This window comes from Arctopsyche grandis, chromosome 9, assembly GCF_051622035.1.
Source record: "Arctopsyche grandis isolate Sample6627 chromosome 9, ASM5162203v2, whole genome shotgun sequence".
NCBI lineage: Eukaryota > Metazoa > Arthropoda > Insecta > Trichoptera > Hydropsychidae > Arctopsyche > Arctopsyche grandis.
This window is the reverse complement of record NC_135363.1, coordinates 25,919,111-25,940,092: the sequence shown is the minus strand read 5'-3', so window position 1 is coordinate 25,940,092 and position 20,982 is coordinate 25,919,111. Positions and strand designations below refer to the sequence as shown.

Sequence of the window (20,982 nt, the reverse complement as noted above, 5' to 3'; positions counted from 1 at the left end):
TACCTACCTATCGACTGGAGTCCAGCCACAACGTCGACGACAGGTGCTTTAAAAAAATGGGGGAGCGAATGAGACGACGATCTTGACAGCTGGATGTGGAGTCATGCGCGATCCACTACACATAGAACGGTCATCCAGCACCACAAGACATACACCACCTCAGCACCATCATCATCATCAAGGCCCCGTCCGTCCCCACGAGCGTCGTCACGCCGAGACGGGCGGTAGCGCTACAACACCTCCACGAGCCACAACGACTCACAGTCCAGCTCGGAGTATCATCAACCACATCGATGCCCCTGCCGCCCCCGCCGCCCCACCAACCGACATCAGCCTCGGAAGAGCGGCGCCGCCGCAGCATCGCATCGGCGCGACCATCGGACCACCCACCGTCCTGCTCGCGACGTCACCGCCCTCGAATCTACCGACCATTCAGGGCGGTACACCTATGTACACAGCGGATGACCCACGTCAACAATTTTTTTCTCCCCACGTAATAATTTTTTCTCTTTGTGTAACAATAATTTTTTTCTTTTGTAAAATTTGTTTCTTTGTAATTTTGGTATCGCTGATGCTGGGGGGGGAGTGATGTGGCGGCTCGCTTATACGACATGGTCGAGTTTGGTTGCCTTCCTGCGAGTGGGAACCAACTCGGCTGGGTTCGGAGAGCTACTACTCACTCTGTCTTCAGCTGTCATATAATAAACACGTGCATTAACATGCCAGTCGTCTCATTCGTTCATCCTCCATAATACTAACGAGAACTTGAGTGCCAAATATTGCGTATTCGCGATTATAATGGCAAAAATTGTCTTTGTGACCACTGCAATGTAACTAATAAACCAATTACCTTAAAAAGATGGGGCCGAAGAGACTAGTTCTCCGTTAGAAGTTGTATAATGTTTTGTAAAGGACGCTACAGACGCTGTGGAATATCGGAGAGGTCGACCGTACGGCGACCGATGTTGACGCAGACCGTAACGTGTGTAGGAACATTCACCGTTAGGTCGAAGCGCATTCAGTACGTCGCACGTTGAACCAAATTATGTTCGTTCGCCGCACGGCCTACCGCCACACATACCGCTCCGAAATTCCAGAGCGTCTGTAGCGCCCTTAAGAGTTGTTATGAAATGTGTATCGAACGGTTTTACGCGCGCTTATCTGACCTCGCGGTGGAAAATCCAGAGGGCGGATACGTCGTTCTTCTTCCAAGGGTCGGTTTATAGGGAAACGTGAACTAACCTTGGGATACAGTTTATATATAGTCGGGGAGGTTCCTGACTGCAAATCGTCTCGTTGATAACAGCTTCCTCGTGGTCGAGAAGCTGGCTCTGCGGCCCTCTCACGGCTGATGTTTCTCCGGAAACGGCGTGAGGAATACAGGGGACGTTGGCTGGAACTCTTGGGAGGGAGTGATGCTGCACTCGACCTCACAGCGGTTCTTCAGCAAGATGGCGGATCTCTGGGCCCCGTCTCCCCGTGGAGACGTGCACAGGAGAGATCTGTGGCGGCTCGCTTATACGACATGGTCGAGTTTGGTTGCCTTCCTGCGAGTGGGAACCAACTCGGCTGGGTTCGGAGAGCCACTACCCACTCTGTCTTCAGCTGTCATATAATAAACACGTGCATTAACATGCCAGTCATCTCATTCGTTCATCCCCCATAGATCTTTCTTCGTCGGTGGCTGGCGGGTGAGAGACTCGCTCTCGATGCGCTCGAGATGAGCATGGTAGTTGGCGCGGTAAAGCCACGGGCGCCAACCTAAATATTACTACCGCTACCAACTGAAGGGACACTCGGGAGAACGTCGCGTTACAAATGCCATTAAATTAAAAAAAAATTCTAAGAAGAAGTAAATGGGATGATTCTCGTCCTCGGACCTCAGATATCTTAGATGTGTTTGTGTTTGTTGTTATAGAACAACTAGTATGTTTCAAAAACTAACAAAGATAACCTCAAAAAGCGAAAGTTACTAAAATATATTTTTTATTTTATAATCAATGATTTTAATATGAACAATACGGTTGATTATGATAATTGAAAATCAATAAATTGCAGAATTTTAGAAGGCCCGTGAAGCGCATAGATCGATCGCAAACGTGCGGGGGTCGCTGAAAGAGACGGGGTGACCATGATCGTTGAGGCGATGAGAGCGATTGTCGTTGGTTGGTCGTTGTCGTTGTCGTTCGCTAGGCTTTAGGTCTACTATTCGTACAGCCATAGCCATAGCCATACCCACAGACATTAGGCAGCCGTCATCGGTGCGTGCAGTGGCGGGGGGCGCGGGGGTGGGGCGACGGGCAGGATACGTTCGCAGCGGGGAGGGGCGGAGGCGGGGGCAGAGGCGCAGGCGAAGGGGCTCCTCTGACTCGGAGGGGGCTCTGATGAGGCGGCGGCCGGCATGCGGTCCCATCAGACCGCGCCGATTCACCAACAACAACACCAACATCAACACCAGCACCAGCACCAGCACCAACACCAACACCAACACCACCATCATCAACAGCATCATCAACATCAACACCAACACCAACATCCACACCAACACCATCAGCTGCATCAGTTGCAGTTCGTGCAGGTTACTTCCCACACCATATTATCCCACCCCTATGAAAGTTCACAAGACTCTTCATACTTTATTTTAATATATGACATGTCTCAATTCGTTAAATTGACCTGACCGTATAAACGTTTACTAAAATTGATTGAAAAATAACATCCTACGGACAATTTTTAGCTAAAACATACCATGACTGTGATATTTGTATAGAAAATTTACTTTTTTTGTTGAGTGCCTTAGAATGTCAGTACAAGAAACGGATTGTTTACTATATTTTGATGAGGTGCAAGTATTGTACTCAAAAAAATACTACACATTCATTTAAACTATTATTTATGTACATATTGTTAAAAATATAGATAACTTCTAATAACAGCGAGTCTTTACTTGAAATGAAAGTTATGCCGATGCTATTTTAGAAGTTGAGGAACCTATAGTAGGATTTATAAAAGGAACTTACATATAACTTCTTTAGCAATGACATTGATAATTATTTGAGAAATTTTGCAGAACAATTTGATTATTATTTCCCAACAGATGAGAAAATACGCAAAGGAATTGAATACGTCGTTTACTTATGTTTATTTTCTAAGGAAAAAGAAAATTTGAGTAGATTGATTGTACATCCTGTTTTTTTTGTGATAAGTAATAAGTAAATCATTCACGATGTACTGAAATGATCATTAAATCCATATAATGCAATGTTCTTAATCCACAATGATTAATACAAATGTATTAATTATTTGGGGGAAAATCATAAATTTTCTTTTTCCCCCCATCTTTCTCTTGAACAAAAATTTCTACAAATTCAAATGCTAATCCTTATTTACTTGAATAAAACTATTGAAAATATAATTTCTCGCCGCTGATCATATACATATATGTACATATGTATGTATTATAGAATAATATATAGGGAAGGATTAATGAGTAATATTAAATTAACTAGTGTTGTACCCGATGAAATATCATCGCATGGGTGTTGGCATATTAAGTTATTAAATAAATAAAAAATTAAAAGAAATGTGTCGGTCCTGTTTTCGATCTGCACGCGGTCGAATTTTTTTCAAATACCTTTTGAGTGTATTTAATTTAATTTTTATTGTTTAATATGAAAAAAAATGGTAAAAACTACCTACCTACATATAAGCAATATAAAACCAATAGAAAAATGAATTAGTTAAATAAATTTTCAATAGATGGCGCTAAATGCTCAGAGACTTGGCTAAAGGAAACATCAGTAGCAAACAGTATATATAGAAGTTTTTTCTTTCGTTATTATATTTGTACATTTTGTTGACAGTGTTTTAGCTACATATGTGTATCGAATCGAAACGACTATTATAGTACACAGAGCGAGATACACAGACTCACAAAATATTACCATTGAAGTAGAATGGGTAGAAGCGCTCTTAGCTTCCAAAAATGTTGCTACAAAAACTCCGTGCAAACGGAGATTTCGGCTGTTTTGCTCAGTTGATTGTTAAACTCTGTAGCAGTAGGATCTCTTTGAAATAGGCTCTACTAGTGAAATTGTGTGGTAGTATTAGTTCGACAAAGTCCGAACATCTGTATGTGCCCGTGCGTCCCTGAACGTCAAGGGACGATCACTTCCACGAATTTTTTTTCCTCACTCTTTTGTCTCTCTTCTGACTTTCCGTCTCTCTCTTCGATGGCTCGCTTTTAAGCGATACTTTTGTTAGGAATGACTATTCTATACATTATACTTCAATGGATATTATGTATTTATGTATATTTTTTTATTTTTTTCTACACACACATACCAGGAAGGCCTTACAGGCAAGCCCAATGCACCTTCCTGGCCAATTACAAATATTGCAGCATTTTTTCATTCATTATATAAGTTACTGAATTACGAGACTCTGAATAACTCGCTAATCAATGAGACATCTATCAAATTGTGCACAAACTTATTTATTGCACATTAATCAAACACAAATTATTGGTGGCATATTGTATATAGGAAGGATTTTGGCCAATTTTTACCGGGAACCGTTTCAACAATGAAATCAGTCAAAATTGGCAAACTCTGATAGGAAACGATCAACCTGGAGTCAAAAAACCAGGTCTGACCAGCAGCATAATCTGAAAACAGCTCGGTCCTGGGATCGAACCCGGCACCTCACGACGCTAAGCAGAAGCTTAACGACCGAGCTATGCTGCTGGATATGGATATGATGAGTAATATCGAAAGATATTCACCGATCCACGGCACGAAAAACTTTGAATAACACCTGCTTTGTGATTTAAACTTTCCCAATGAGCTTACAAATTTATATAAAATATGTTTATCCTCACACTTTGTATGTTGTGTTTCAGGAGGTGACAATCGATGAGAATGATCTGAGTTTGAGTGGATCCGGCGACGCTAACGGACGAATCGTCAACATTTTGCATCCAAATGGATACACATCACATACCCTCTGCAGGTCATTTCACAACGTGAAAACAACATTGACGTGGTAATGGACGTGTAAACTGTATTTTTTTTTTATTGTGTATTATATAGGCAAGGTGTTGACGGTACCGAAGTTCAGCTGTCGGCGGAAGCGTGGGGTGCACAGTTGCTGGCGGACACCGAAACCGCCAACGAAATCAGCGAGCAGCTAACGGACGAAGATCGGAGTCTGGCGGCTGCCCTCGTGCAATTCGTTCAACGTCAACCATTGATCGGAGCCTTGAACCAAATAGAAAAGGCACATTTCCATTTGATTATCATTTCGCTCACCATATATGTATGAAGTGATTTAATATATTATATACAATTACATTATAGGTTGTCGATGAACGAACAAACTCGGAGACATCCAATGGACTTTTGGAACATCCCATACGACTATATCACAGTCCAGATGTCGTTAGTATTTATTATTATTGTATTTTGGTATTTAAGTTGATAATCTATTTTTAATGATATATTTTTTTTTATATTTTAGGAGGAAGATGAATTAAGAGAAACAGACTTGGTAGATGTTCCTTCCTTACAATCATTACCTCCTTTACCGCCTTTAAAAAGAACCCACGATTCGGTGTGGTATCATTCAAAAACTTACAAGGTTTGCTCAACAATATCATAATTGTCATCCGGTAGTTTTCTAAAGGTTTCTTGAACTTGTCAGAGGTCTTCATAAGTAAACCTTCACTTGCTAGTGTTACGTAGGGGTGGGTTCAGGATCCGAATGAAAGGCCAAAGTCGCTTCACGGCATTTATTCAACGATTCGGGAGGTCCACACTGTCCAGTATAATCTGATCTACCGTGTGTACCTCCTTATAAAGAACAAGTTGTACAGCACAGTTTCCCCGATTCATTAATGTGTCTATTGTCTAGGCACTTATAGTTCTACCCTGGCGAGTCTATTGTTTACGCACACACTCGCCCAGGTCTGTGAGAACTACAGCGTATCCTTTGTTCGGGTACTTACTGAATCCCGTTAGCCTAATCCCACGAATGCACTCAGACAGCGGATACTCTCGCTCATGTTCCCACGTTACACTAGCAATATACTTCTGAATTATCGAAAATCATGCAAGTTTAATAGTGTTCTTAAAGGAGGCTGTAATCGAGCAATATTTTCAGCATTAAGTGCACAATATGTGTCCCAACAATGTGTAGCTCAATTAGTTGCCGTTTTGTTACTGTCCAAATTTTGCATTTACACAGGTTGTATGTACATATGCTTGGGCTTCATAGACGACCTTTTTATGGCTGCTACATGTTTCATATTACAAAATGGCAAAAAGAAGATAAAAAAATGTGGATAAGGTCTTACCTAAATACGCGTCATTTGATGATTCCTCTTAACCAAGAAATACAATTGGATAGTTATTTATTTACACATTAGCCACAGTGACATTATAGAATACTCGTAACGCGTCACTGTGACCAGACCATGCATATAAACATAATACAAATACTATATACAAGAAAATTAGCGAGACATATGTGTTATAGATAGTACATTTTTGTCATTTTCTTGGAGGAATCGCTTCAACAATGAAATCAGATACATTGGCAAACTCTGACAGGAAAGGATCGACTCGTAGTCACACATTAAAGACCTGACATCTGACCAGCAGCATTAAAGATTATACTCGGAATAAATTATTTTCAATCGCTGTCAGCTCACGGGATCGAACCCGGCGACCTCTCGTTGCTTAGTATCATCCGAGCCATACTCTGGCTTAATCTTTTTTTAAATTTGAAATATGACTGATGCAGCAGCCACAAGGACTTCGGTGTCAAACGTAAAATCTGGGCAATAACGAACCGCCAACTAATTGCCAACAATCATTGACCTATGTAATGCTGAAAATATTGCTGGATAGTTATCGAGCGACGTTGATTAAAAATATCGCTCGTTTACAGGCCCTTTTAGATACAACTACAGTATAAAATCATTTTTTTGTCGGAAGCCCATGGTTTCGGTATTAGATAGCATCAAATGTGTTTTAAATGTTTGATCTTTCTTCATCAGAACATTGAAGATGTGGAGTCTGTGATCGAGCAGGACGAGTGCGAGATCGAAGTGAACGGGGGTGTGTCGCTTGTAAATAACAACAAACAGCAGAATAGGAAAAGCTTACCTCATAAGAAACGCATATCGAAAAAGTTAAAAAAGCACACGTCACATATTGCGCAATTGGAAAATGAACACGATGTACCTGACGACGGTCAACAATCCATCGAAATCATACAAGAGAATGTCTCCAACGACGTTCATTCGGCCGCCGAACACACTCTAACTACCTCACACATGGTCCACAATGCCACGCACTCTGTAATTGATCATTTGATTCTAAATTAAATCGAAAATGATTTTTGCTGATTGTTATCGAGTTTCGTTTTTTTTTTTTAGGAGCGTGCGCTATTCATATGTCAACTTTGCGGACAGTTTTACGGTGAAGATCAGTTGCAATTCTTCCATCATCTCAAACAACACTATGAGCCGAACAGTAATTCGATAATGCTCGATAATATGCAACATGACGATAATGCAATTTCAATGGATAAGGTGTGTAATGTTTATTAATACGTAATTTGGTCACATAATTCAATATGGATTTTCATTTTTCATGTTTCATTTAGATCGACGATAGTTTGGTGGTCGCGAATGCTCCGTTGCCGGATTCGCTCGTTGAACTGTCGCTCGACGACACCAATAAGACTTTGCTGTATCAGTCTCAGGCTAAGATTCCCGAATACGACAGCTCGGAGAAGTCGTTGTTTAGCACGACGCTTAAAAATTCGCTGTACACCATAGACGACAAAGTTTCCCTGTTCCAGAACGTCCAAAAGCTCAGTTATATGAACGTGGATAAGATGCTGTTTGCGTGTACGCAATGTCCGAAGACGTTCAAACGGCAGAAGTTGTTCGAGGCCCACACGAAGGACGCTCATTCGAAGGTTTATTTCGGGTGTATTTTTTTTTTATTATTATTGTGTTGTAATGTGGTGATGTTCTTCATTTTTATTATTATTTCAGACTGAGGAGATGAGCGAGTTTAGCGAACCGGAAGATTTGATGGAGGGTATACATGTCGTCGAGCCGGATAACGAGGAATTCCTCCAGGAAGATCTGTCTTCGCAGCATTCCAACGGGATCATGCTTCAAACTAATATGGACAATCAAGAGCAATATATTTTACCGCACTTAACTATTGACCACGGATCTATTCATCAATCACATTTGAATTCTAAAGAATGGTAAATAAACATATGTGGATTTTTCATGTATACCCTTGACTTTTGATCTTGACTTTGACGTTTTATATTCAATTTTCATCAGCTCTTCTGAATTTCTACAACAAAATGTTATAATTCTCAGTGTATATGTATATTTGATTTGTTTGATATTCAATTTTCATCAGCTCTTCTGAATTTCTATGACAAAACGTTATAACTCTCAGTGTATATGTTTATTTGATTTGGTTGAAACGGAATGTGTGGTTAGAAATCAGTCGGTGGTTTGAGTTTGATTGATTTTCTTAGATGTTAAAAATTAGGCTGATGCTGGATTATTAATTACTGTGTGTGTATTGATAGGTTTAAAGAAGCACCGCCGATAGAAGAAAACCCCACTAAGGAGAATTCGCCAAGCGGCGACGTCAAACCGACGAGCATAGCCGAGAATAATAACCAAGAAAATGCCGGCATCATGATGAATTCAAACGTCGACGTTGAAAATGAAGAAGTGGTGTGTCCGATGTGTCACGGCACATTGCCGACACAAAAAGACTTCCAAGCTCACGCTGAACTGTGTAATATTCATTTCAAAGGTGTGATTTGTTATATTTAGACGTTTTCATTTTGTTTGTTTTCTATGTGGTTTCTTTATTTTTTGTTGATTATTGTTTTTTTAGACGACATTCAGAGTATGATGGATGTGGAGATAAGCGACACGGAGCCGGGTGATTTTGGGCCCGTGAACGGAACTGATGCGGAGGGAGAAAGCGAAGACTTTGATGAGGATGATAAGGCCGACTTTGAAGCTGAACCAAAGAAGGATAAGAAAGCTCTCTTGACTTGTATGGACTGCGGGAAACAATTCAGGCATAGAAATTCCATCGTATATCATATGCTGTCGCACGAAGGCAACAAACCGTTCCAGTGTGAGGTCTGTCAGAAGAGTTTCTTCACCGCTTGTGCACTGAAGGTAATATCTGATGCGTTATTGTCAGAAATTCGTTTTTGATACATTTATATTCCTCAAATACACATATGTACATACATAAAGCCATTTATTTTATTATATTTATATATGTATTTTATATTTTAGGTTCATGCGAGACTGCATAGTGGAGTTCGGCCGTACAAGTGTATCGATTGTGGGAAGAAATTCCGTCAATGGGGTGATTTGAAATATCACTTTATATCTATTCATTCAAATCTTGTGAGTATCGTTTGATGTAAATTATTGACAGTTACAAATTGGATTTGTATTGAATTATTTTTATATTTTCAATAGAAACAACATCAATGCGAATACTGCGGCAAAAACTTTGCAAGAAAGTATTCGCTCATAATTCACCGTAGAATACATACGGGTGAAAAAAATTATCGCTGTGAATTTTGCAATAAAACATTTAGGGCTAGTTCTTATCTTCAGAATCATAGGAAGATTCATACAGGTTTGTTGTTGGTTTTTTTTTCAGTTTGTGTGCGATTTTGGTTAGAATTTTCTGATTTGTTTTATATATTTTTTGTCCAATAGGTGAAAAACCTTATCCGTGTGATCTTTGCGGAAAGCGATTTAGAATGAAAGGCGATATGAGGAGGCACATTAAAATACACACCAAGACTAAACCTCCGCCGAAGGACAAAGAAAAATCGCCAGAAAAGGATGAAAATTCGTCGTCGTCGTCTTCGGCAATGCTGAAATCTAAGCCGACGAGCGGCACCCTTTTGCAAGACTCTAAAGAAGAGATGAAGATCGAAAAGGAGGAAGCTCAGGTGGAGACGGAACACGATGATAACAGCGACGACGTGAAGAGGAATGTCGCGAACGAAGAGACTGCCTCGTCGCCTCCTTCAGATGCGGCCTCGCGAGAGGACAATAAACTGAGTTCAAATTTTCCCATAGATAATAACGGAGCCATGTACGTGTGGCCGTTATTTATTTCGTAGCGAAAAATAAAAAATAAATTTGTATCTAGAAGAGTGATTTAATAATGCGAATAGTGAAAGTTGATTTGTATTATATTGAAGATTTTCTAATGCCGTGAATTGTTGTAATTTGACTTTGTATAAAGTTTTTTATCATGAGTCGTTTCACCGTGGACCAATTTGCTAACATATGTCACCACACATATCACCACTCTCGGTTTATATGGTTCATTGTGCAGCTAGTTGTACCATTATTTCTTAATGTTTTTTTTTTTTTTGACCTAATAATACTTTAATAAGTTTATTTTTGTATTATATATTTCTGCTTTGTATTTTTTTTTTGTTGTTAATCAATTGATTTCGAGACAATTTAATTTTATACTTTAATTTATGTAAATCGACATCATTCTTAGGAGCGATCACATCGCCAGACACTTGAGTATTCATCGTGTATCGTCTTGTGTTATGTTTTATATATGTAATTCAATGTTGAAATCGTTGGGCTTTCGCCGGTTTTGCAATAAAACGCTAACGAGGAAATCAATCAAAACAACTTTCGCAATATAAGATACTTATTTTTTTTAAATTTATACTTCAGATAGTTGCTTATATTGTATTATATAGTTCTGTGATCTGATAAACTTTTATGTTTTAACTAAAAATGTCTTCTCGGTTATTACAATATCTTATTGTACTTATTCTCGGTGTGGTTATATATATTGGGAGTCTGTTGGTTTGATTCCTGGATAATCAATCTGTACTCCCTAGTGACTGAAAAATTTAACATAAAATTCTTGAATTTATAATCATGATTTTTTTTAAATATAATATTAATATTTTTATTATTATAAAATTGTTATTGTTGAAAGAACATTCTCAATTTATTTTTAACATTTCACGTTATGGCAACTGGTAAATTTAATTTATGATATACGGTAGTTTGTTCAGAGGTGCGGAGCTTAATTTAAATGTAATTTTCACGATTTTTCTTTCACGCTACTTTTGTTGTGATAGTTTATTATAAATTCATGAACTGATTTATTGAAATTTGTATATTGGTGAGAACATTCGTTTATTTATTAATTATTATTGTGGTTTTTTATCGAAATTTAAATTATAAATGTGTCGAAGCTTTTACTTTAAAAACACCGAATGCCGAATTCAAAAGCAATTTTTTATTTATTTAAGATCAGATTTACATATGAATTAAAAATTTACGTGTGTTTTTGATACATTTCTATCTACGCGCATAATATATACCATTCGCTGATGGCATTTCTCGTGTATAATAATTCTATCGTCAATATTTCTCTTTCACCACATGTTCCTTTAAACAGGGTAATCCCGTTACGTTGTGTAATGTTAAAGATGTACAAAACTATTTTGTATATTGTATAATCTGAAGTATATTGAGATCTGGGTGCATATGATATTCGAGTTTATTCCATTTAATTTTATCAGTGCTTAAGTTTTTATTTTTTATTTGGACTTTTAAGATTATGGCTAAGACGGTAAATTTTCTGCTTGCTGTTGAAAACCATCGAGACATTTTAACTATAAAGAAACGCGCATTTGTGTATTTAATGTGTTGATTTTCTGCACCGATCGACATCATTCTAATATGCTCATATGTTATTTATTGAAGTACAGGCCTAATTTATTCTCACATAAACTTTTTGTTGACTGTACTAAATTGCACTCTGTTTTTCAATATGTAGTGTATTCAAAATATACTGAAAAGACTATTTGGATGCCATGTTATTTTTCCACATTTAATAGCTGTGATAATTGAATAAAAAATTTCATGTTATTTTGATAAAAAAATACACACTTACCTGAGAAAATTTCTTATTTTTATATCCCCTTTTGTGTCCGATGTAATGAAAAGGAAGTAATTTGATAATAAATAAAACATTTCACATGAAGTTGAATTGCGTATATTTAACTCATGAAAAAATAATATACAACTTAGATTATGCCATAGTTAAAAAAAATTGTAATTTTGCTCCCTAATACCTAATGTTTACAACTTTCATGTCCTGTTTTTGCAAACTTCAGCTAAATTTCACACAATTAAAGCGACTTTTATTTACCAAATGTGTTGTGACAATACTATACATAAAATGTCAATGCTAGTTATATTGTTATAACTCAAAACATTTTGTAAGGAAAGTTGACAATAATAAACTCTACTCTACGAACGAATCCTTGATGAAAAGTATATATAAAAAAAAATTAAATAAACAACCCCAGTCTATGTATTTTAATTTAAAACTTACATTTATTTCACAGAATTTTCAAAGGCCGTTATATTAAAAAAAAAAAAAACCAACTAGGGAATGTAAACGGTCACCGTACTAAATCATGAAAAAAATCATAGTCTATATAACTCCAGCATGACGTGCGACGACAACAATAATAATAATGAACGTATATATATATATAAATTACGTTATCAGACTTGCGAAACAATCACTTAATTAGAAAGGCTACATATAATTCATGCAGAAGGAGTCCATAAGCGGATTATTATTAAGCACGGTGACATGGATCACTACGGCGGGGTTTTCACATATTGACAAACTGACCTTCCTTGTCTAACATTAAAATATTGGGATTTTCCTTTTCGAATTCTGTCGGCGCTCTGTCCCTGTCGGTGTCGGCCCACTCGCCTGCACCGGTCCCCCACTCTCCTAACGTCTCACACATCACATCCGGTATGTTCTTCGCCGTCAGCTTTTCCGTCTGAAGCAAAATGAAAAACAAATCGTAATTATCACACTGTGCCCCTTATACATAAATACATATTGTAACGTGGGAACACGAGAGAGAGTATCCACTGTCTAAGTGCATTCGTGGGTGAACAATATAGACCCTGGATTAAGCTAGCGGGACTTAGTAAGTGCTATAACAAAGGATACGCCGAGTATTCACAGACCTGAGCAAGTACGTGTGTAAACAATAAACACATTAATGGATAAGAGAAGCCGTGCTGGGCAACTTGTCCTTTATAAAGAGGTACACTCAGATTATTCTAGAAGCTACTTTGGCTTTTCATTTGGATCCTAAACCCACCCATATGCTACAATATTATAGAACTGCATTTCATTTCAATCGTATTAAAATTTTCTTCAATCTACATCTATATATATACATATACCAGCAGCATAGATCAATGATTAGCACGTTATGCTTTCAATTGTGTGATCACAGGTTCTATCCTGTATGCTGCTGGCCAAACCTTGGATATGTGACTCCAAGGTCGATCGTTTCCTATCGGAGTTTGCCAATTTATCTGATTTCAAGAATCTCAACATTTTTGCAAGAAGGGCTGCAAAGTGCAGCTTGACTGTCATTGACGGAATATTTGCAAGACTGGGCAATGTCAATGATGATGTAATGTCGTGACAGTCAATCTTCCTTGTTGAATTGAATGAAGCAGCAGCAATATTGAGGCGCATTACAATAAAATCTTAAGTTTTTCTCGATGAATTGGGAAGATGAATATCTCCTTTACTCCTATAGCGGCTTCCGCAGTGGAAGAGTCGAGTGACAGGGGTTGTCACACAGTGTTCAACTCATGTGCGTAATGATGTTATTTGGTATTTATGTACAAAAGTGTGATCATAGGTGACACTTTGGGCAACCTGTAGTGGCATCTGTGGTCGGGGTTAATATATAATGGATAAATACATATGCAGAAACTTTTTTGGTGTCAATGTTTTGTAATAATATTGAAATACTGCATGTTACTTTTTTTAATAAATTAATAAATACTTACTTCAAGATAAAAGGAACAGTGTTTGTATCTTACAAAGGCAAGTTTCATTAATTCTATTAGGAAATTTGAAAATGGATATGTTTGTTTAGAAAATGTTTGCCTAAGTTGTTAAATTTAAATATTAAAACTTACAAATAATAAAAAAAACTAAAAAAAGGGCCCACCTATTACCTCTGTATCTTTCTGAGCAAACTTCTCAAACATATTAGCATATAATTTTTTCTCTTTATCGTTTTGTTGTTTGATCGTAGATTTGCAAATGGTGATTTGATTAACGGCCGCCTGAAATGTACAACACACGTTAAATATACACCTATTAAAAACCCAAAATAGATACACATATTCCGAGACCTTGAACCTAACCTTATTTTCCGGTTCGATTTCAATAACTCTTTGGAATGCCTCAATCGCTTCGTCACATTCGCCCATCGCTTGCAAAGCTTGACCCTTTCTGAACAGACCCTTAACATTGTTGGGTTCAATCTTGAGAGCTTCGATAGCGTTGTCGCGAGCCTCGAATGAATTCACCGGAGTGAATTTCAAATAGCACAAAGCGAGATTCAAATACACCGACAGCAGCAAATTAATTCTTACGTCCGGACTCACGCCTTCTCCTTCCAAATCTGAAAAATCAACAAAACCACCGATTACGAAACATCTAAAAAAAATCATACATGTCAATAATAAAAATATATTCACCAGTTTTAGACAGGTATGTGACGGCGTTTTTGTACATTTTAACGGCCAGCACGTATTTGGCGCTTTTGAAGTATTCGGTGCCCTTGTCCTTGAAAGTTTTCCCCTGCTTCATCACATATTCGTAGTCCAAAGAGTCGACGTCGGATTTATCGAAGCTCTTCAACGTGACGGTGTATTCGACGATCGCGTCTGGTGGAACGCCGAGTTCTTTGTTTCCGGTGGATTTGAACGCGTAACGAGGTTGGATTATGAGTCGGGATTTTTCGCCCATCGAGAATTTCTCAAGAGCTCGTTCCACTCCGTTGCATATTCCGTTCTCGCAACCTTCTCCGAGGTAAAACGACACCGTTCTCGATTCGAAGGGTTTGGCATCTTTGACTCCGTAAAGTTTACCGACCAATTCGACTGTGATGGGAGAAAAAAACTACAATTTCAATTTACATTCGTGAAAATATATATATATTTATATACAATATTGACATACTGTTGACAAGTGCGCCGTCTGATGGTAAATCGTAGCTTGATGTACCAGGAATTATGGTATATCTTACAATGCCGTTATTTTTCTTCGGACTAAGATCTTCACCTTGCCAATCGATCATTTCAACCTGTAAGATTTTTTAAATTCATTGCACTTTTACATATTAAGAACGAGAATAAATACCAAAAATAATCATAAAAATTGTAATTTTTGCCAAATTTCAACTGGATGAACACACTATGGAGTTTAAGTAAATTATGATAATTATTCAGTATTGAAATGAGACCTTTGAACCTTGGCCATGTGGCACGCAAGCTATTATAAAATCCATGAAATACATACAATGAAATTTACATTTTTTATAAGATTTACAAGAAAAAATTGCGCAATATACCGATAATACTTGTTATCGGAATTTTTTTTTGTCAGTTTTATTTCGTATTTTGTCACATTTTATATAGTCACAAATTTAATTGAAGATAAAATAATATAAAAACGAATTGTATGAAATTAAATGTTTCTAGTGTATGTACATATATGTACATCAAAATGGAAATAGTGTGGATGTTTATAATATGATTAATATTATCCGAGGATACCTTTAAATTGTAAAATAGTATTTTTTATGTGGGTAATGCAAAATTCGTTCTGTCGTTGAATAATATAATAAAATACGAGTTTTATTTTTTCGGAAACATTTCAAGTGCAAAAAAAGCGTCCGACAGGGATAAATACTGTCTTCTGATCCATAGAAGTACTCCTGAGTACTGAACAGATGGAAAGGTGGTGCAATAATAGGCAGTATAAAGATTTTTAATATAAGATTCATAGATGACAAGACGTTGATGGCCCACAATGAGGATAAAACGACTGAATTACTAGTAGTATAGAATAGAAATAGAGAGTAAGCACCTGGGTCTACAGATAAACAAAAATCCTCTTTGTTGAAATATTTGAGTCTTTCATAGCCCAATCAATGATTTTATTTACTTTGCTTTAGGTGTTTCGATCTCAAGAGAGTACTAATTAGAAATCTGCAGAAGTATGGGAATGGTGAAAACGCTGATGATTGGTTTGAATAAGATATGGAAAAACGAAAAGCTGTCTGGTGTGATCACCATTGCATTTTAAGGAGTCGAGACATGGACGCGAAGAAAGATATAAAGGGACACGTTAGATGCCTTTGGAATGTAGTACTGGAGGTGGATACTGTGCATTTTATGCACTGCAAGACGCATGAACATCCCCATCCTTAAAGAGCTGGCAGTTTCAGAGAGAATTTCCACAATATGTAGAAAAAGGATTTTTTTCTATTTTGGTCACATTGTCTGATAAAATGTGGAGGGTTTACTGAAGCTGGCGTTCATTGGAACACTAGAGGGAGAGGATAATCTTTCATAATATGATCAGATCAAATTAAAGTACTGATGCGGTTGTCTCTGAACGCTGCTTTCAACAAGGAGTGGAGATGGATCGTCCATTGTATTCCAGACGATAGAATCGAACACGACACTCAGCATCGAGAAAATTATAAATATATTTTTCTTCTACATACATGGCATATTTTGCGCAATTTACAAATACCAAATTCTAAATTTGACCTCTTCAAATGAAATAATAATATGAGACTATGACGGTTTGATGTAGCATACTGCAATGGATGTAAGTAAAAATGGCTGATGACTACACATAATGAACGGTAATTAAAAATGACCAGCAAATGAACATACAAACGGAATCGGTCTAAATTTATTGAATTTCGTAGAATGACGCATTTGAAAATGTAACGTGATTCGCACGATTTTACAAATGTATTCTATATAAAAGTAAATTTGATATTGGATATACAGATCTTCATATTGAACCTATGTAATCACATGCAAACGATCAGGTTAAATATATATATATATATATATATATATATATATATATATATATATATATATATATATATATATATTTGTCGGTAAATGGACTATTAGTCATATGGGAACCAGTCACAGGACAACCGGTCGCTTTAGATCGGTCACACGTTATCACCCGTCACACTAAAACTGGTCACACCCTAAAATTGGTCACGAGAAAACTGGTCACACCCAAAGATAAAAAATTGTTCGAATTTTTGGGTGACCAGTTTTTTCGTGACCAATTTTCGGGTGTGACCAGTTTTAGTGTGACGGGTGATCACGTGTGACCGGTTCACATTTGACTAGTAATCACCGAACCATATTTGTCAGAGGGGACAAAGAATTGTACAAATAATAGGGTGAAGTATTGATATAGTAAATGTGTAACCTCGAAGTTGAGCCAGGAGTTGGGCGGGATCTTGGGAGGGCTGCCGCTCTCTCCGTAGCACAGCTCGGGGGCGCACGTCAGCACGCTCACCTCGCCCTTCTTCATGGTCGCCACACCCGCGTCCCACGCCTTTATCACCTGGCCTGCAATTCGACAATTAGTACGTGAGTGGTGAGTGGGTACTGACCGGTTTGAGGTTATGTTCGGTTGAGGTTATGTTCGGTCGAGTGAGGTTGGGTTACCTTTGCCGAGCGTGAAGTCGAACGGCTTGTCGCGGTCCTTGCTGGAGTCGAACTTGGAGCCGTCGAGGAGGGTGCCCGTGTAGTGGACGGTGACGACGCACCCCGCCGACGGCAGCTCCTCCCCCTCGCCCTCCTTCTTCACCAGCTTCAGCAGCCGCCGCGCCCCCTCACCCTGCCCCTCACCCGCCGGCGTCACGTCCACCTGCCCCTCCACGTCCACGTTGTCGGGCCGCGGTTGGGGTTGGGGTTGGGGTTGGGGTTGGGGTGGGGGCGGAGACCCCTCCGCGTCGCGTTCCACTTGCCCGACCGTCATCTCGAAGCCCTACAGAAACGACACTCGAAACGACCGACGACCGGCCGGCGCTCGAGACTTGTCCGTTTGTTTCACAATTCACTCGAACACGCCGTGAGGCCAAAACCGCACGCATATTGTCCATCGACCGCTCTCACCGCAAAACAACACATTTATCGATTTTTATCTTTTATACATGCACTCAAACGTGCCGTTTTATTTTTAAATCTTAAATCTTAAACTAGTCCGTCGCTGGCTTATCATTCCTCACAACTGGATAACGATATTTCCTTTCTGCTTATATTGCGCAATGTGAGTACAAAAAATGTCACTGTGGTTGCAAGTCATTTCAGCTTTTTACAAACCTCCTTTATTATAAGAAAGAACGGTTCGGTGATTACTAGTCAAATGTGAATCGGTCACAGGACAGCCGGTCGCTCTAGATCGGTCACACTAAAACTGGTCACATCCTAAAACTGTTCACGAGAAAACTGGTCACAACCTATAATCGGTCAACCAGTTTTAGTGTGACGGGTGATCACGTGTGACCGATATAGAGTGACCGGTTGTCCTGTGACTGTTTCACATATGACTAAAGAGCGGACCCAGAGCGCGCTGTTCATTGTTCACATGTTGTAAATTCATTGTCAAAGGTTTGCCGAACCTTTTTTACAAAGCATTTACAATAATGTAACAGTAGACGGCGCACTTCCGGTCCTACCTCTACATATGACTAGTAGTCCGTTTACCGAAAGAACAGCGACGTCACTTTGTGGGGCATCTGGGAACTAAATTTGAAGGGGGCTATCCACGTTGTTTAATGTATTATTATGAAGTTGAATTGAAATACGAAACTAACAGAAATTGAATATTGAAATTACTTAGAACACTCTCAGGTATGTATAAACACGTCAATTTTTCCCAGAAAAAAAATGTTAACTCCCAAATATATTTTATTTTGTCGTTTGTCTCGCTTTAGAAAATTATTTTGTACTTTATATACACTCATTTTTTGATAATTCATAATATACTCTCCTAGAAAGTCATTCCTTACTGGTAAAAACTTTTGCTCCCTCCCTGGAAAAAGCTAAAAAGACGCCCCTGGGAAAGAGGGAAGGAAGGGAAATTTGACCAATTTTGTGGTTGTTTTTTACAGGGCTGTGAAGTCGGAGAATTTCAGACAAAATTGAAGTCAAATTCAAACAATTGCGACTCGTTTTAATTATTTTATTATTAATTGATGTGTCACGGTATGTGTCGACTATAGTCTCCAATTTTACTCAAGCAAGTCCATTAACAAATTTAAATTTAATAATGTCGTTGAAATGCATGTATTTTGACGTTTTCTAACCAAAACCAATCGTTTTTTTTTTTATTCTCACTTTTCGCATTAATTTACTTTTGGTAAAAAATATAGGTATACTTACTTTTTATTTATACCTACATTTTTACCAATAATTCAATAAATTGGGTTGCATGTCAATTTTTAATGATTTTTTTAATTCCTTTAATCTTTTTGTGTTCTGAAATTATCTATTGTTTTAATTACTAATAATTTTATACTTTGGCAAGAAAAGTCGATCTTACTAAAAGCGTTCAAGTCAGAGTCGGAGTCGGTAGATTTTGATCCGACTTCACAGCTTTGGTTTTTTATGAGACTTATTTTCAGAACAAGTTTCTGATTAACATGTATCATTGCAGTTTCTGTTGGTCTAAGCTTTTAGTAAACGAATAATTGATTTAATTAAAATTTATAGTATTTAATCAAATGAGATGCATGTTCCCGATCAGTCCAAATCTAAAGAAGTAATATTAAAAAAACCTGTGACGTTGTCTTTATTCCCTACTGACTGATCACAATATATGTACGAATTGTACACCGAAAACAATGAATTTTGAAATTATAAAACAACTTAAGTTTGAAAAGACATTATCATAAGAAGCTCGTAAGAAATATGTAATACAAAAATCATAAAAAGTTTTATAAAGTTTGTGAAATTTTATATAAAGTTTTTTTAAATTCATGAACTGTTTAATTAATTTTCATTCACATAATATAGTAAATAATAATTTTACCTTAAAAAAGCCTTATATGCAATGATTTTTCAATATGAAAAATACATCTAGCGACTATATCCATCGAAAGTATGTACATCGAAGAAAAAAATTCGGATGTGACCAACCCATGACTGCATCTACATATGTATTTAAGGAATATAAGGTTACAAAAGTGAGTATCTTTATACAAATAATCAATACAAAAAATATGTATGTATATATTGTACAATTCATATATCAATGTGTAAATACATATGTAGATGTAATATATTTCTTGTGTAATTCAATATTTTTGAATTGTTCAATTTTTAAAATTCCGCTAAATGGCAAATACATACGATAGTGAACATTTCACCGCACATACAATACTTATTAATTTATAAAAAAAAATTGCAACTATCCATATTTGTGAATAATCAGCTTTTTTCATATTACGCACTTATATATATGTACTTCTGTATGTATGTATGTACGTTTTAAATTTATACGGATACGTCCTTTGTGAAGACTATTTTCAGCAACAAAACTTACGATCGATCTGTAAAAAAAAAAACGATTAAACTAATGAGACGCCTTTTTAGGGTTCAACCAGTTCATCAACTAGCATCCTTGAATTTTTATAAAATCCTACACCAGTGGTGTATCGAAATGCACAGATATGTACTTACTATAATTATTTAATCGCAAACGAGTTAATAATATTCGTGAGGGAATAATGTTGCTATTGGAATGTATTTGTTAGTAAAAAACTATAATGGACTTTAATTACGATACGTGCTTCCGGATACCATCATCAAATTATTATCATTCGATGGGAGCAAGCGCATATTCAAAATAATGGCACATAGACAATGACCCAACTCAAATATATACTTTGATTCCACAATAGTTCCATTATAATTTTAGTAAACGTAACTAATTAAACTTCTCGGTTATATTGTTTCAAAAT

At 37.4% G+C, this 20,982-nt stretch overlaps 2 protein-coding genes across 4 annotated transcripts; one reads left to right on the top strand and one right to left on the bottom strand.

Annotated features, from left to right (window-relative positions):
- The first annotated feature begins 2,133 nt into the window (after positions 1–2,133).
- LOC143916876 (uncharacterized) lies at positions 2,134–10,959 on the top strand. Its single transcript, XM_077438136.1, has 14 exons — positions 2,134–2,578; positions 4,901–5,010; positions 5,091–5,277; positions 5,358–5,438; positions 5,518–5,637; positions 7,058–7,360; positions 7,439–7,594; positions 7,669–7,986; positions 8,066–8,286; positions 8,626–8,858; positions 8,943–9,235; positions 9,359–9,472; positions 9,548–9,710; positions 9,794–10,959. The coding sequence occupies exons 1-14, from the start codon at positions 2,402–2,404 to the stop codon at positions 10,204–10,206; spliced, it is 2,889 nt and encodes a 962-aa protein (XP_077294262.1). The 5' UTR covers positions 2,134–2,401; the 3' UTR covers positions 10,207–10,959.
- A 61-nt stretch (positions 10,960–11,020) lies between these two features.
- Positions 11,021–18,191, bottom strand: LOC143916874 (FK506-binding protein 59-like). 3 transcript variants are annotated; one of them, XM_077438134.1, is made up of 7 exons: positions 17,684–18,191; positions 17,442–17,584; positions 15,150–15,273; positions 14,666–15,070; positions 14,330–14,589; positions 14,131–14,248; positions 11,021–12,930 (listed from the first exon to the last, which is right to left on the bottom strand). In XM_077438134.1, exons 1-7 carry the CDS (start codon positions 17,994–17,996, stop codon positions 12,887–12,889), a joined length of 1,407 nt encoding a protein of 468 aa, XP_077294260.1. In that variant the 5' UTR covers positions 17,997–18,191; the 3' UTR covers positions 11,021–12,886. The 3 variants fall into 3 exon arrangements, with proteins under 3 accessions (XP_077294260.1, XP_077294259.1, XP_077294261.1); XM_077438133.1 differs by having other exon boundaries at positions 14,138–14,248; positions 17,684–18,153; XM_077438135.1 differs by having other exon boundaries at positions 14,330–14,580; positions 17,684–18,060.
- Between the last annotated feature and the right edge of the window lie 2,791 nt (positions 18,192–20,982).